The sequence below is a fragment of the Adiantum capillus-veneris genome, chromosome 10 (genome assembly GCF_014529385.1).
Source record: "Adiantum capillus-veneris isolate H3 chromosome 10, ASM1452938v2, whole genome shotgun sequence".
NCBI classification, from domain to species: Eukaryota; Viridiplantae; Streptophyta; class Polypodiopsida; order Polypodiales; family Pteridaceae; genus Adiantum; species Adiantum capillus-veneris.
The window spans coordinates 149,983,606-149,998,265 of NC_140940.1; the positions used below are offsets into that span (position 1 = coordinate 149,983,606).

Sequence of the window (14,660 nt, forward strand, 5' to 3'; positions counted from 1 at the left end):
TCTTTCGTGCTTAGGAAGGGTGGAACCTTCGCAGCACCTTCAACAATCATGGCACCTTCCCCGTCGAAGGTGTATCGTGTTATTGTAGCAAAATTCCACCAAAGGTAAGTACTTTTCCCATTGAGTCTTCTGATCTGAGATATAAGACTTCAATAAATCGAGAACCACTGAGTTTGCAATCTCAGATTGCCCATCAGTTTGCGGGTGGAACGATGATGAGAACTGCAACCGCGTGCAAATTTTCTCCCAAGTTGCCTTCCAAAACAAACTCGTAAATCTGGGGTCTCTATCAGAGACAATCATCTTAGGCATGCCATGTAATCTGAAGATATGGGCCACAAACAGTCTCGCTAAGTGATCCGGATTGACTGTTTTCTTTACTGGAATAAAATGAGCCTGTTTGCTAAATCTGTCAATAACAGTCGAGATACCATCGTGACCACTCTGTGTTCTCGGGAGATAAAAAATGAAATCCATTGCAGTACTTTCCCAGGGGCGGGTGGGTATGGGTAAAGGCTGTAACAATCCTTGTGCCTTATGCCTGTAAAACTTTACCTTCTAGCATACTAAGCAACTGCACACAAACTCTTCCACATCCTTTTTGAGTATCGGCCAAAAGAAATATCTCTCTACCCCCTTCATGGTGGTAGCAATGCCGTGGTGACCCGTAATAAAAGGTGGACAGTGGCATTCAGTCATAACCTTTTCCCTCAACGGCTATGTAATGCACAACATGGTTTTTCTCATCAAGTAGCCTTCCCGAATGGAGTATCCTGCTACGGTCTCCCCATCCCATATCCGTGTGAAAATATCTGCAAAATCTGTATCTGTGGCATACTGATCGACCATATCCTTGAAGCTCCTATGATGTATCGTGGAAATAGCCAGAACCAACGGCTTCCGAGTCAAAGCATCTGCCACCACATTCTTCTATCACTGCACAAGGACAATCTGGAAGTGAAACTATGACAAGATGTTCGCCCACCGCATTATCTTTTCCGAAAGCTGCTTCTGTGACAAGAAGTAGCGTAAACTCTGATGGTCTGTAAAGACAGTAAAATCCACTCCGAGTAGGTAATGCCACCACTGAGTAAGAGCATGGATAACCGCCAAAAGCTCTGTCTCATAAATCTGTGCTGTCATCTCCAGCCTAGCAAACAATCGGCTCTCGTACGCAATGACATGGACTTCTTGCATAAAGACTGCACCCAGACTATGACCACAAGCATCACAATATACTTCGAATGACTTCTCCAAGTCCAGAAAAGTCAAAACTGGTCTTGTAGTCAATTTTCTTTCAATGTCTGAAAGGCAGTCACCTCTGTGGATCCCCACGAGAAAGGGACTTCTTTCTGTGTCAAGACATGCAAAGGGGAAGCAACCTCTGCAAACTTTCGTATGAACCGCATGTAGTACGAACACAGTCCCAAGAAGCTTCTAACTTCATGGACATTCTTCAATTCGGGCCAATCACGTATAGTCTCTATCTTGGCTGGATCCATTTGCACTCCTACTGCTGAGACAATGTGTCCCAAAAAGTGTATCTATGGTAGGAAAAAATCACTTTTCTTTGCATTAATCACTAACTTGTGATCTCGTAATGCCTGAAAGACCTGAAGCAGACGATCTCTGTGTTCTCCCTCATTCTTGGAGAAAACAAGAATGTCGTCAAAGAAAGTGCCAACACATAGCCTGTACTCTCGGAAAATCTTGTCCATCATCCGGTTAAATGTCGCAGGAGCGTTGGTTAAGCCAAAAGGCATCACCAAAAACTCAAATAACACCAAAAGTAGTCCGAAAGGCTGTCTTGTAGACGTCGTCCGGTGCGATTTGGATCTAATGATATCCACTCTTCAGGTCAATCCTGTTAAAGCACGAGGATCCCTGTAACCTGTCGAGCATATCATTGATCCTAGGAATCGGAAATCTGTTCTTGATGGTGATTTTGTTGAGAGCTCTTTAATCGATGCACATTCTCCAAGATCCATCTTTCTTCAAAACCAACAACACTGGAGAGCAATACGGTGAAGTACTAGGCTGGACAAGACCCTTGTCCAAGAGGTCTTTCACTTGGTTCATAATCTCTTCATTCTGTGCTCGGCTCACACGGTAAGGTGGTCAGTTTGGTGGTGTGCTGCCATGTATCAGATCAATGGTATGATCTTCAGGACGAGCAGGTGGTAACTCGCCTGGTAGGCCCTCTGAGAAGCAATCGACGTGAGAGTGGAGAAAATACTGGCGTTCTTTATCAAGTTTAGACATATTTGTCCTATCCTTATCACCAATTCTTTCATAAAGATTGAGTAAACAAACAGATTGGATTTTATTAATTTTGAAATGGCCGAAGCCGATACAATAGGGATAGACTCGCCCTTTAGTTTAATATCAAGTACAATTGTTCTGCCCTTTTCTGTAGTCAAAGTCGCTTTCCTCACCCGATAATAGACCACGGCGTTGTTCTTGTGGTACCAGGGAATCCCTAAGAGAACATCACAACCCTCCAAAGGCATTATGAAGAAGTCCTCGTGTCCCAAATACCCCTAACAATGCAACCAAAGTTTGCCAATGACAGGTGTAATGGCTACGTCCCTGTTGAGTGCCGCTAGAACTACCTCCGCAAGTGGACCCATCAGATCGGGAGTGATCTTGAGCCGCGCCGCCAATTCCGGTGAAATGAAGTTGGCCTTGGCTCCTCCATCAAAGAAGATCAGGGCCTCTTGATCTTTCACTTCGCTGCAAGCTCGGCAAAGTTCTGTACTCTCGTCCATGGTGTCGAGATCGGTACCCACACAATCTGGAACCAATCTTGTTTTCATCTTTCTTTTTCGTCCACGTTCCTTAGCTGCTCTCGAACTCTCAGGCCCGTCGTCGTCCTTATCATTCTGTTCTTTCTGTGCCTTTTTAGGGCACTTCGCAGAGATATGTCCATGTTCCCCACATCCAAAGCACTTCCCCTCCTTGATGAATCGAGCTCGCTCCTCAGGAGTAAGCTTGGGTCGTGCATCCTTTTTCTGTGAAATGCTCTTTTTCTTTCTACTTTCATTCCCAGAAGTCTGTTCGGCTCGTTGTGTCATGGCCTCATCTGTGGGGTAGGTCAGATTGCTAGAGTGAATGGCAAAGCCCCTCTTCGCATGACTCATCAACTCCTGAGCAGAAGCTGACTTCTGTTCCAAGCAGTGATCTCGGATCTCTGTAGGTAGACCCAAGGTAAACCGCTCAATCTGTTCTCTGACCGAGATCTTCTTGAATGAAGAGGCGGGTAGAAAAGAGCTCCAGAATCTCTCACAGTAATAAGCATTGATTGTATCTTTCTTGGTCATCTTAAGATGGTTCCAAGCAGCTCGTATATCTCGTTCATACTCTTGCGTCAACCAAGAAGAAATAAAAGGCTTCTTAAATTTTACCATTCAACTGGCGCAGTCTTGTTTAAAAGAAGCGTGGACCACCAAGTGCGAGCATTCCCCTTAAAGTAAGAGGCAGCTCTCCGAATCTTGGAGTGTTGTGAGTAGCATCCTCCCGCGAAAGAGATGTCAAACTTCTGTATAAAAGACAAAGCCTTCGAAGCATCTGAGTATCCAGAAAAAGTATCAAACTTGATCGAGTGGCCACCTTCCTTAAACTCTCGGACTTTCTTGCTTTTGTCTTCGAGAAAGTCATACTGGTTGGCTTTGTAAAAATTCTTCTTGTTCGCATAAAAGTTTCCATCATCGGAATCTGAGCTGTCTGTAGACGAGTCCTCAGTAGAACTGTCTGTCTTTGGGTGATATTTAGCCTTCTTTGCCTTTTTCTTGCCCTTTCCGAAGATGCTTCGCTTTTTACCTTTTTTGTCTTCTTCGCTCGAATCTGAAGAGCTAGAAGAACTGTCAGAAGAAGAAGAAGAAGAAGAACTGGGTACTCCTTCAAAGTGAACACGCTTCTTCTGTTTCTTTGCTTTGTCAAATGTCGACGGTGACCAAATAACCCAGGAAGTCAGTGCTTTTCTTCTGCTTTTTCCCGTGCTTTTTGGCTTTCTTTTGCGCGTCAAAAAGCTGAGCAATCTGTGCATCAACCACCTCTTCTAGTTACTTCTTTGTATACTGTTTGTGATCAGAAGGTTTCTTGAGAGCAGATTTCAGGGGTGGTGTAGTGGTTTTCTTCCACTACGCATGCACTTCCTGAAAAGAAGTCTCGCTCATATATTTTGGCAATTTCGGATCCTTCGCAAAACTAAGCATCATCTTTGTTGCATCGCCGATCAATTGATGACGCTTCATCTCTCTTTGCTCTGCCTGAGTAGGCTGAGGTGAGCCATACTCTCTGCCAGAATCTTTGTTGTGATCCCTGTCTGCATCTCCAGATGCAAAGGGAGTCGACTGATCCTTGCGTGAAGCCATGGGTGCCGCGGAAAAAAAATTGGGGATCGAATTTTCCGTAGAAGAGAAACCGGTTGTGCTCTGATACCACTGTAAAAAACTTGGACACTCCAAGTCAAGAATCAATCGCGACAGCACCAAATAACCACTTCAAAACAATTCACAGATCACAATAGATTTGCACTGGCCCGATTCCGTGCCTAGAGATATTGGCCCCAAAGACTGGCGCCCCTTTTGGTATTTCTTTATGTATTAAACTAATGTCAAAGTACAAAGAACGGGTAGGGTTTCACTCTCAGACTCTGCGTCCAGATGCTCTGAGAAGTGAGGCCCTCACCGCCGCGAATATAAAGATTACAAGGGATGCCCAAAAGCAAAGCCCCAAAAAGCTTCTAGTTCAAAAGCAATCTCTCTCTCTCTCTCTCTCTCTCTCTCTAGAGAGCCAAATATAAAGCAATTAATCTTTCTCTCTCTCTCTCTCTCTCTCTCTCTCTCTCTCTCTCTCTCTAGAGAGAAGCAATTGAATTGCATCGCTGCTGCTTTTTTTTTCCCAATCTCGCAAATTCCGAAAATTCCGTACACTGCTCCCACGTGGCAATTTTCCGCCTGATTAGGGTTTTCAGCCACTTTAGGGTTTCAGCCAGCAATTAGGATTAGGGTTTCCAAAAATTAGAAAAAATTAGGGTTTATAAGAAATTAGGGTTTCTTGCAGAAATTAGGGTTTCTGTTGTCGGTAGCCACGTCATCACTTTGTGACAAGACGAACGCGGGTAACATAAATGTCCTTTAGTAGTTGCTCCTAGACCCTAACTTCAGGATTCGATCGCAATTTGCGTGCACTGCATGATCATTGAAAATATCAACTTGACAATCGATGTGGCAAACGGTGCAACATGCATTGTCGATGCCATGACATAGAACACAGAAGGTGAAGTTACACGTATCATTGTCCTCATTCATTGTATCGGGAATAACTACAAAAGAAGAAAGGCAAACACAAACAACTATAAAGAAAGAAAGGCAAAACACACTCGAAATCCACCTTCAAAAATGCGAGCTAACGTGTTGCGCTACCAGCATTCAATGGAAATTTTCTTTTTGAAATAATTTCCGTTGCAAGAATTTACATGTAGCATGTATACTAGAAAAAACATTCATTTGTAAACATAGTAGTATAACCTCGCTTGGATATAATCTCAATTGTAACCCCCCCTATAATCTCTAATAATTGATGCACGTAACTTTGTCTCCTCCCGTAAGCATTATAGCATTTTTCAAGTGTATATCCCTTTCACACAATGCCGCCCTTCCCAAATTAGTCTTGTTCTTGTTCCCTTCAATGCTAGCTGCTAAAAGTCAATTTGTATACAACCTGTTATATTCTATAGATGTTATATAGCAAGGCCCACCAAGCAAGACTAGTTAAAGATAATGTTACACAAATGTCAACACCCTCTCACAAGGGCCTAAAAAAATAATTTAAAATTATCATTAACTTGTCACGTGGCATTAATCGACAAGTTTTTTCTAATGGTCTAGATTTGCACCCAAAAATCCACCCTTCGGTGTGGGCTCCTTATGTAGTCCAAAAAAGGATGTATTTAGTATCCACTCGGATATTTCAACATGTTTGAAGGCTATGCTACTTACTTATTAAGGATGTAAGACATGATATTATGAGGTGGCACTTAAACAAACAAAGTGAACGGTCACGTTTTCTCTACCACCCTCCTATGGCCTCCTTGGCCCAAAAAAATGAAGTGAAGAGGAGAAAGATTGTGTTTGACACAATGTTCAATTTCCTTTAGAGAGACACAAATGTCAACACCCTCCCACAAGAGTCTAAAATAAATAATAATAAAATATTATTATCATTAGCTTGCCATGTGACACTAACCCGCAAGCTTTATCCAATGGTCCAGAGATGCACCCAAAATAAGAGCTGGGTAGAGGCCGAAAGAAATAGCGGAATATTAGCTCTACTAGTGCAGCCGGCGGCTCCGTCGCCTCTCTCTCTCTCTCTCTCTCTCTCTCTCTCTGCATCACTGTGTTCCCGGACGCTGCAGCAGGCGACATCTACCGGATGCAGGAGAGGCTGACGCGTGGCAGGGGGGGGGGGGGATTCGCTCCCCCTTTGTCTATTAGTATAGATTCCTATTAACCCCTGATCTCACCCAACGCCAAGACCTACTGACCATACTCATGTTTCACGGACAAAAAATTACAAACCAACATTTAAAGCAATATCAAGCTGCCAAACAAGCGCTCTATCAACCCATCAGCTCCAGTTCCAGCTCCACCACAACAAAATATTCAATGACCCTCAATGCTTGCCACTGTACTGTCTCACCTATCTTTGTTAATCTGTTTTCTGCAGTAACTGTAGCTCAACCAATTTCGTCAATGAATGCTCTAGCGAGCCCTATTAAATCTCACACAACACAAGGGGCTTTGGACAGCTTACCGTATAGTAAAAAATATGTGATTGCTAGATGATTCACTAGTTTCAATACACACATCTAGTAAGAGTGCAAACTAGTAAAAAAGAGACAACTCCTAGATACTACATATAGTAATTTTGTTACTATATGGAGAGTTGAATAGCCATATGGCAATTCAAGTCTCCATATGGTAAAAAGATTACTAGTTCAATGTAGGAGTTGACTCAATTACTAGTTTGACCTTACATATCGGTGTTTTCAAACCAGTAAGTCAACTAGCAATTTTTGTTTACAACCTAGCAAGTCATCTAGTAATATATAAGGACGGTTGCTTGCAAACTAGTAGTTCATCTAGTAACTTTTCTATAAACAACCTAGTAGTTCACCTAATAATTCATTAAGGAACATGTAGACACAAAATAGTAATTCATCTAAAAATTTTCCCACGAGCAAACAATTTAGGAGAGATTACTTCAACATTAGAAGACTAAAGTAGGCTTAATTTATAAAGATAGCTATGAGTACAATAGAGATGCTAGATGGAGAAGAAACAACTCTCTTATTTCCAAGATGACTGGCCCTCCAAGAATCTAAAAATTTGAGGGCCTCTTCATTAGAGAAAGACAGTAGTTGCTCCACAAAGGACTGTGGATAACTCATATCTGAAAAGACAAAGCATTGAACACACACATGCGCAGCAAGACATTTAAGTAACAAAGTTTATCTCAAAAATTATACACACACTTGTCATTACTTTATGAGTAATGTTTTAGAAAGACATGTAAAGAAAACTGTGACAATGAATACAACAATTGTCATGTATAAAATAATATGCATTTTAAACTACTTCTACAAGTATACTAGCCATGCTTGCATACTAACAATAAGTACAATAATCTACATCCATAAAGTAGGTCTCCTAGAAGTTCTAGTATACTCTATGATGAGGTTCTAAGAAAGTATGCAAAGAACATCGTAACAATGAAGCTAGCAATTGTCATCCATAAAGCAATAGTCATTCTAAACTACTTCCATAGGTATACTACTTGCATAACAATGAATACAAAAATTGTCATCCATGAAGTAATAGTCATTCTAAACTACTTCCACAAGTATACTAGCATTCTAAACTACTTCCACAAATGTACTAGCCATGCTTGCATACCATATGAGTGAAGTTATACAAAAGATATGTAAAGAACACCATAACAATGAATACAACAATTGTCATCCATGAAGCAATAGTCTTTCTAAAATATTTCCACAAGATTACTAGCAGTGATTGAATAAAAGGGGCTACCACAATTATATGTCTATGGAGAATGCCAAACAATAGGTATCCATCTAGCCGCCTGTCCAGGCTTTATAACCTTTTTTTGTGTTGTGACTGTCCAATCTTTAATTTGAATGGAACATGTATCCCAACTTCTCCATTGATGCTCCTCTCTGCAAACTTTATAAGTGTTTTGTTGATATGCATCACTCTCCAATAAAGCAAGCTTTGCCCTTTTCCTTTCGTAATCAGTCTCTCTAACAACAACATGTTGAATCTGTATTGCATTCTCGCTATTCAAGCACACTTGAACTATATCATGGACCTCCACCCATAATGGAACATTTCCACAACCTCCTTCCATTAACAAGCTATCACACTGCCTCAAATCCTTCACCTCATAAGCAATGAGCCTCTGCCTTCTTGGTATTGGCAATGGAATAAATTTGTGAAGTATAGAGTAGATGGGCCGAACAAAATCCCATGTGAAAGGCAAAGGGGCCTTCTCAAGCACACTCATTTGAGTAACTGGATCCATTAACAATTGTTCTGAGTCCCCGTTTCTCACAATGCATTGCCTGTAATACCGTCCACCAAAGAAAAGCATACACTTTCCATCAAACTGTGTTGAGAACAAGGATGTTATACAAACCTTCCAGTGACCTCTGTGTTCCACCGTTGCATCATCAGTATCCACCTTCACCACTATGACATTGGCGCCCACATTAAATATATCCCCTTTAAAGAGGACCTTTTGGTATGTCTTTACTTCCAAACATTGGAAGTACTGCTCTGGAATGTTCCAAAACTTCTTTAGATAAGTGTTCTCTTCACTAGTAGGATCTCTATAAGTGCATCTCTTCTTTGATATTGCAATCCCCTTGAGAAGAAGATTTCTAGTGCATGGTGAATTACTTCCATATTTTAATGGATCACTCCACATAGATTTAGCCTTTTCAATTGAAGACACAACCAATAGCCCATCCATATGTGACGAAGAGAAATCATGTGATGGAGCATCTACTAATAGCAAGTTGCTTTGAGAAAGAATCAATGCACAATGTAGGTCCTTCAAAAACCTTTTAGAAGGTAAGAGATTGTCACTATCACCACGGATAGCCTGAAAAGATCTTGTGAAGAACCTTCTCAAATAGAACTTTGCAAATGAAGCTTCATCCTCCATGTTATTTGTTTTGATGGAGCCGTATGCCTTTACAAGACGCTCAAATATGTAACACCAAAAGCGGTCATGCAACCCATGGCGCAAGACATCATCAAGCATCTCACCATTACCTATAAACAAGCTATCAAGAGATTATTCTCCTAGACAAATATATCAAACTTATTGTTAGGAAATCAAAGATATACATACCAGCTACATGTACTAGAGGTGATGAGTTCGCACCAAAGATTTATTCATTTCGAACTCTCCATGATTGTAGCAATGTCTTCACAACGTCTATGTCTTTCACAGACCATCCATGATCTCTACTATGGTTGTAGAAGCTGTGTGCAATGTCAATTAGCAAAAATCCCAAAACATGCATTTCAAGAGGAATGCCACTAACAACTCTCAAAACATATGGTAGACACCACTGGATGAACTTTTGGTTCTCCTCTTCCTTGAAACTTGCAAAGTAAATGCTTGGGGAGTTAGACCAATGTCCATATCGAATGGAGGTAGGTGCTGCCTTTTTAACAACACACACAACAACATCGATTTCTTTCTTCAAAGGAGCCTCAACACTTTCAAATAAATGTGAGATATATTTCTTGAATACATTCAATGATAAGATATGCATTGGGTCGTAGACTAAATCTAGAGAGAGATCAAATCCATATAGATCATATAATCTCCAGAGTATGGACTCTCCTGAGAGACCAGCTTCTTTCCATGATGCTTCCTTTTCTTTGTCTGTGCAACACCGTTTAGCCTCATCAAGAGCTTTTGTCATCTCCTCAATGGTCCTCTTTGAAGGTGGATATCTAGCTTGTCGCGCGATTTTCATTATAGACGTATCGCCCCTCTTTTGATCCTATACCAGGTCGTACTAGAGTTGCTTGAGGTTTATCATGTCTGCAAAACTCTTGTCCTCCATTCTTGAAGAGGCTTATTTTGCACTGTGCCGGATGGTCGCCTGTAACCATCATGACCATAGCGCGTAGCGTGCATAGCTTTGAAAGACCTTGTTGATTGGCACCAAAGATCTTCTCTATGGGATAATCATACAACACCTCCACACCATTTAGATATAGGCTTTCCAGCTCATCTAGCAAAGGTTCCAAAAATGCCCCAAAAACTTCACCAGAAACCTTCATAATTTTCTTGCAACTTTGAGGGACAAACAAAACTGGCAAGTTATCAATGGAAGACTTGATTCCTGGATTCAACACCATGACCTCCACTACCCCACAACTCTTTTGGGTTGTCTGTGATGTCTGAAATCCATCCCAATGTAGCAACAATGCTACATTTCGAGGATCACCCTATTCACATGGCCACCCAAAAAATAAGTTTGGTTTGAAATCATGAGATCTTTTAAAAAATAAACAATGTGATGCTTCTATGTACCTTTTGTAGGCTCTTTTTACACACTATGTCCTCTTTACACTCGATGCAGACAAAGTTGTACTCTTCTCCCACAACATTTTGAAGAGCTTTATAACGTCTACTGGTAGGAAAAGTAGTGTAAGACTTCTTGCAAAGAGGATTAGAGTAGGCAACCGGTAGCTCATAAGATGTTGATGGATCCCAAAAACATAGTAGCTCATGGCAATAAGTGCTACTCTTTGTCAATAGCTTCAGTTGAGGCCCGATGGGAATGTAGTCAAAGGAAAGCTTTGATTTCCTTGCTTTGGCACAAACTGGACACTTCTCGCAGCATTCCAAGCAATCACGTTTAAGCCTCGATGATAATGATCCACCTTCACATGTGCACTTAAGAACCTCTCCTATAAAGTTGTCCTCATTGCTTGGTTGAAGAAGCTTGGGTGGATGCTTGGCTACATCACTACCTGTGCAGATGCGATAGCGCAAGGAAGAAACCATGCCAAGACCTTTAAGCATGGTTTGCAATTGATCCCAACAAGCCGGAATTTGAATCCCTCCAAGGTCACCTTCCCATGTAGGAGGAAGTTGAACTAATAGCCTAGCCATGCTTCTCTTGGAAGCATTTTTAATCACTCTAGCCCCCCCAAAGTCTCCAAATAGGATGCGAAGCATTCTATCTTGCACACCTATTGGTAGTTTATGTTCATCCCATAAATTTTGGAGCTCTAGTATCCTCTCAACTAGCTCCAAGTATAGAGGAGAAGATTGATTTTCTTCATTCTCACTAATAGACATTGGCTCATCAATGATGTCATTGCCATCATCATCAAACTCAGAGACTTGAACCTGATGTTCATCATTCTCTTCCATGTTTCCTTCTGAATCTAGTGGAGAAGATAAACCAAAACTCTTTTTGAAGCTTTCAAAGTTATGTGCCAGAGCTTGATGGCGATAATAGGTTGATGCATGAACTTGTCTACCACCTGCACAATACATGTTACATGTGCACCATGTATTTCTTTGAGAATTGTTGGGCTTCTTGCCTTGTCCCATGGCTCGGGTAGGTGTTGCATTATGGGGTCCATCAATGTGTTCGGCTAGATGGTTAATTGCTCTACTATCACTCAGGTCATTGGCAAGATCTAGTCTTTGTTCTGAATCCATTTTTTGTTTTTTGCTAATGGAAGGATGGAGATTTCCTAGAACATCTTGTTGTTTGTGGTGATAAAAGGTACGCTTGGTTACAAGGCACCAGCCATTGTTGGAATGCTTGCAAAGATAATTGCAATCACACTTCCAAAACTGTGTTCTCTCCATAATTGTCAAAGAAAAATAACTAGCCATGCTTGTAATATTCATTAAGCTATGACACAACATGCTCTAAGAGAAATAAACTATGGCTTTCCAAGAGGTACTAGCCCATTCATCAAACACAAATTCTCTCTCCATTACAAAGCTAAGCACTTATATGCTCTGAGAAATAAACAACCATGAAAATACATAAATTACTTTAACTTCACAAGAAGTAAATGATCTCATAAAAGCATTCTTCTATGTAACTTATTTTGAATCTACCAAGGCTTTTCATAAGTACAAAGTCGTTTTGCCGGAATGAGACAGATTATCATACTCATTCTATAGCGCATCAATGACAAAGGCATGTTTCCACCTCCATAGTGGGTCACTTTGTAATATTTGATTAGGCCTAACTTTTCTTTTGCCAACACTAAGTTTAAATTTCCATCCCAATCAACCAAATCGTCAAGAAAAATCTTTTGTATATTCCAAACTTTTTTCCCATTAAAAAATAAGTTATATCTTATTTCTGGCCATAACACTTTTATCTCCGAGCGTTGCAAAAGATCTTCGCAATATTGTGATGCTAGATCTTCTCGTAGCTCATGAGAAAATGTTCGTAAAAAGAAAGCTCGTTCTCCATCATTTTGAAGCCCAGTGGACAAGTGATTTTGAAGAGACATTTTGAACTAGCAACCAAAGAACAATGAAAAGAATAGTATGGATTTAGAATATTAGCATCTTTAACACAAAGCCATTAGCATCTTTAACATATTTGATATGTCCCGACATGGGGAAGGAATTGTTCGTTTATGGGGACTAAAGTTTCTCTCTCTCTCTCTCTCTCTCTCTGTATCCTGCTAATGGATAGATGACTCTTCATCTATGGTAACTACCTAGGGTACCTTTTACCCCTCGATACTATTGATAACACTGATATCTCTCCCTTTTGGAAATTTATCTTGCAAACTTCCAAGGGAAGAGCCTTTTTTCTCTAACTCTCTGTCCCTCTACACCCAGATAGGAATAATTGGGAATTCTATCGTGAAGTATCATTGGGCTTCTCGCAACCCTGATAAAATATCTCTCTTGTTTTTTTCCCACATTGTATCTGGGTATCCATTGTAAAACAATCAGACTATAGATATTCTACTGCCATAATTTATCAGTAATTTCCACCTTAAAATCCTTGACAATCATAAGATGGCATAATGTCTCATATTTACTGAGGGTATGATTGCTCTCCGTATGGATTGGAAATACTATCAGATAGGTACCCCGGTTAATGAGACTTTTTATGAAATATCTCTCGTGTAGCACTGCTTGAGGTCGAGATTTTGGACTTGGTACATTTTTCTAGGCCTATGGCTCTTGTGGGGAGAGGTACAGGTAATAATATGTGGGAATAGAGCCCATGGGGGGGAATAACTAAAAATTTAAGGCGCCTATTGGGGCTCTAAGAGTATCACTATTTTTTTGGGCCATCATGCTGGCGTGACAGCGATACACGAGCCAATGCAGGAAATGATCGCCGCCTGCTTCATTCTGGGGCTGTTGCAAGTGGCACCGCTGCATATCCTCTGACTTGGTGGGTAGATACTCAAGGGGTGCAGAGCCATCTACTACGGATCGGGCTCCACAGCCAATAACCTTATAAGGTGAGATGCGGCTCACTTAGCTTCCATTTGGTTAAGGTTTTTTTCTTTATTCTGTTGTGTGCATTCAAACGGGTGTGTGCTTCATACTCTGCAAGCAATTTTGGTGATGGCTCCTAGCAAGAAAGCACAGGTCGACTCTACAGAGGTACTTATGTGGATTTTTTTTTGCATTGGTAAATAATCTTTAGGATAAGAAGGGTATGGCATATAGTTATTTGTTGATTACCGCAGAGAGTACTGTGTGGCGGTGCCATGTTGTACATGCTCGATGATTATGTGGAAATACTTACCCGGGATTGGCTTGATGAACTGGCTGTAAGGGTATATGTTGACTGAACTTACAAATGGTTGCATGCTTGTCTATATATTGATAGAGAACTAGATGTGAATTTGAAATGATCGACTGGCTTCTTGCCGATCCTTTGTATAGGATACTCGGAGCTACTCTATGCTGGCCTTAGAGGTTGTCGACTGACCATTTGTCTAACTACAAGAATAACAGATTTCTGATGCTCTTCTGAGTGATAGGTATGAGGTATTGCATGCTTTCTAAAGTACTTACCTAAAGTTGACCGGTTAGTCTCTCTCTATAAAGGCTATATCTCCAAATCTGTAAGGTATTGGTCGGGGTTGTAGCATGTCTCTTGGTATCCAATTTAAGGTTTGGATTTGGAGAGGATAAGGTCTCCGGCTTTGGATCTAGTTTTCTCTATATTTGAGTTTATGGTTGGATTGACTTACCCTAACCCTTGGCGTGTATGGAAATGACATCTTTCTGTGCTTTGATCATGTTACCTGGATTTTTTCGCACTACTTTTTGACTGTTGTTTTTCTAGACCGACTGGGCTGCTGTACAATCACTACTAACAGGCTGTTTGGGATGAGTATGCTTAGACTCTTGGCACTATATGTTGGTGGCATATTGGATAGAGTGAGGGTATTTGCTTGCGGATTTATTTGTTGCCGAGCAAGAGACAGTTGACTGTTTTTTGCAGTATTATCCGACTGTTGTTTGTAAACCGACTGGATTGCTTGCTTATATATGATGACTGAACTTACAAATGGTTGCATGCTTGTCTATATATTGAT

The 14,660-nt window shown here is 40.9% G+C and overlaps 1 protein-coding gene across 1 annotated transcript; it reads right to left on the reverse strand.

Moving 5' to 3' along the window:
- Positions 1 to 8,106: 8,106 nt before the first annotated feature.
- LOC147449855 (uncharacterized) lies at positions 8,107 to 9,249 on the reverse strand. The gene has a single exon (XM_086522708.1). The coding sequence runs from the start codon at positions 9,247 to 9,249 to the stop codon at positions 8,107 to 8,109; it is 1,143 nt and encodes a 380-aa protein (XP_086378834.1).
- Positions 9,250 to 14,660: the final 5,411 nt, after the last annotated feature.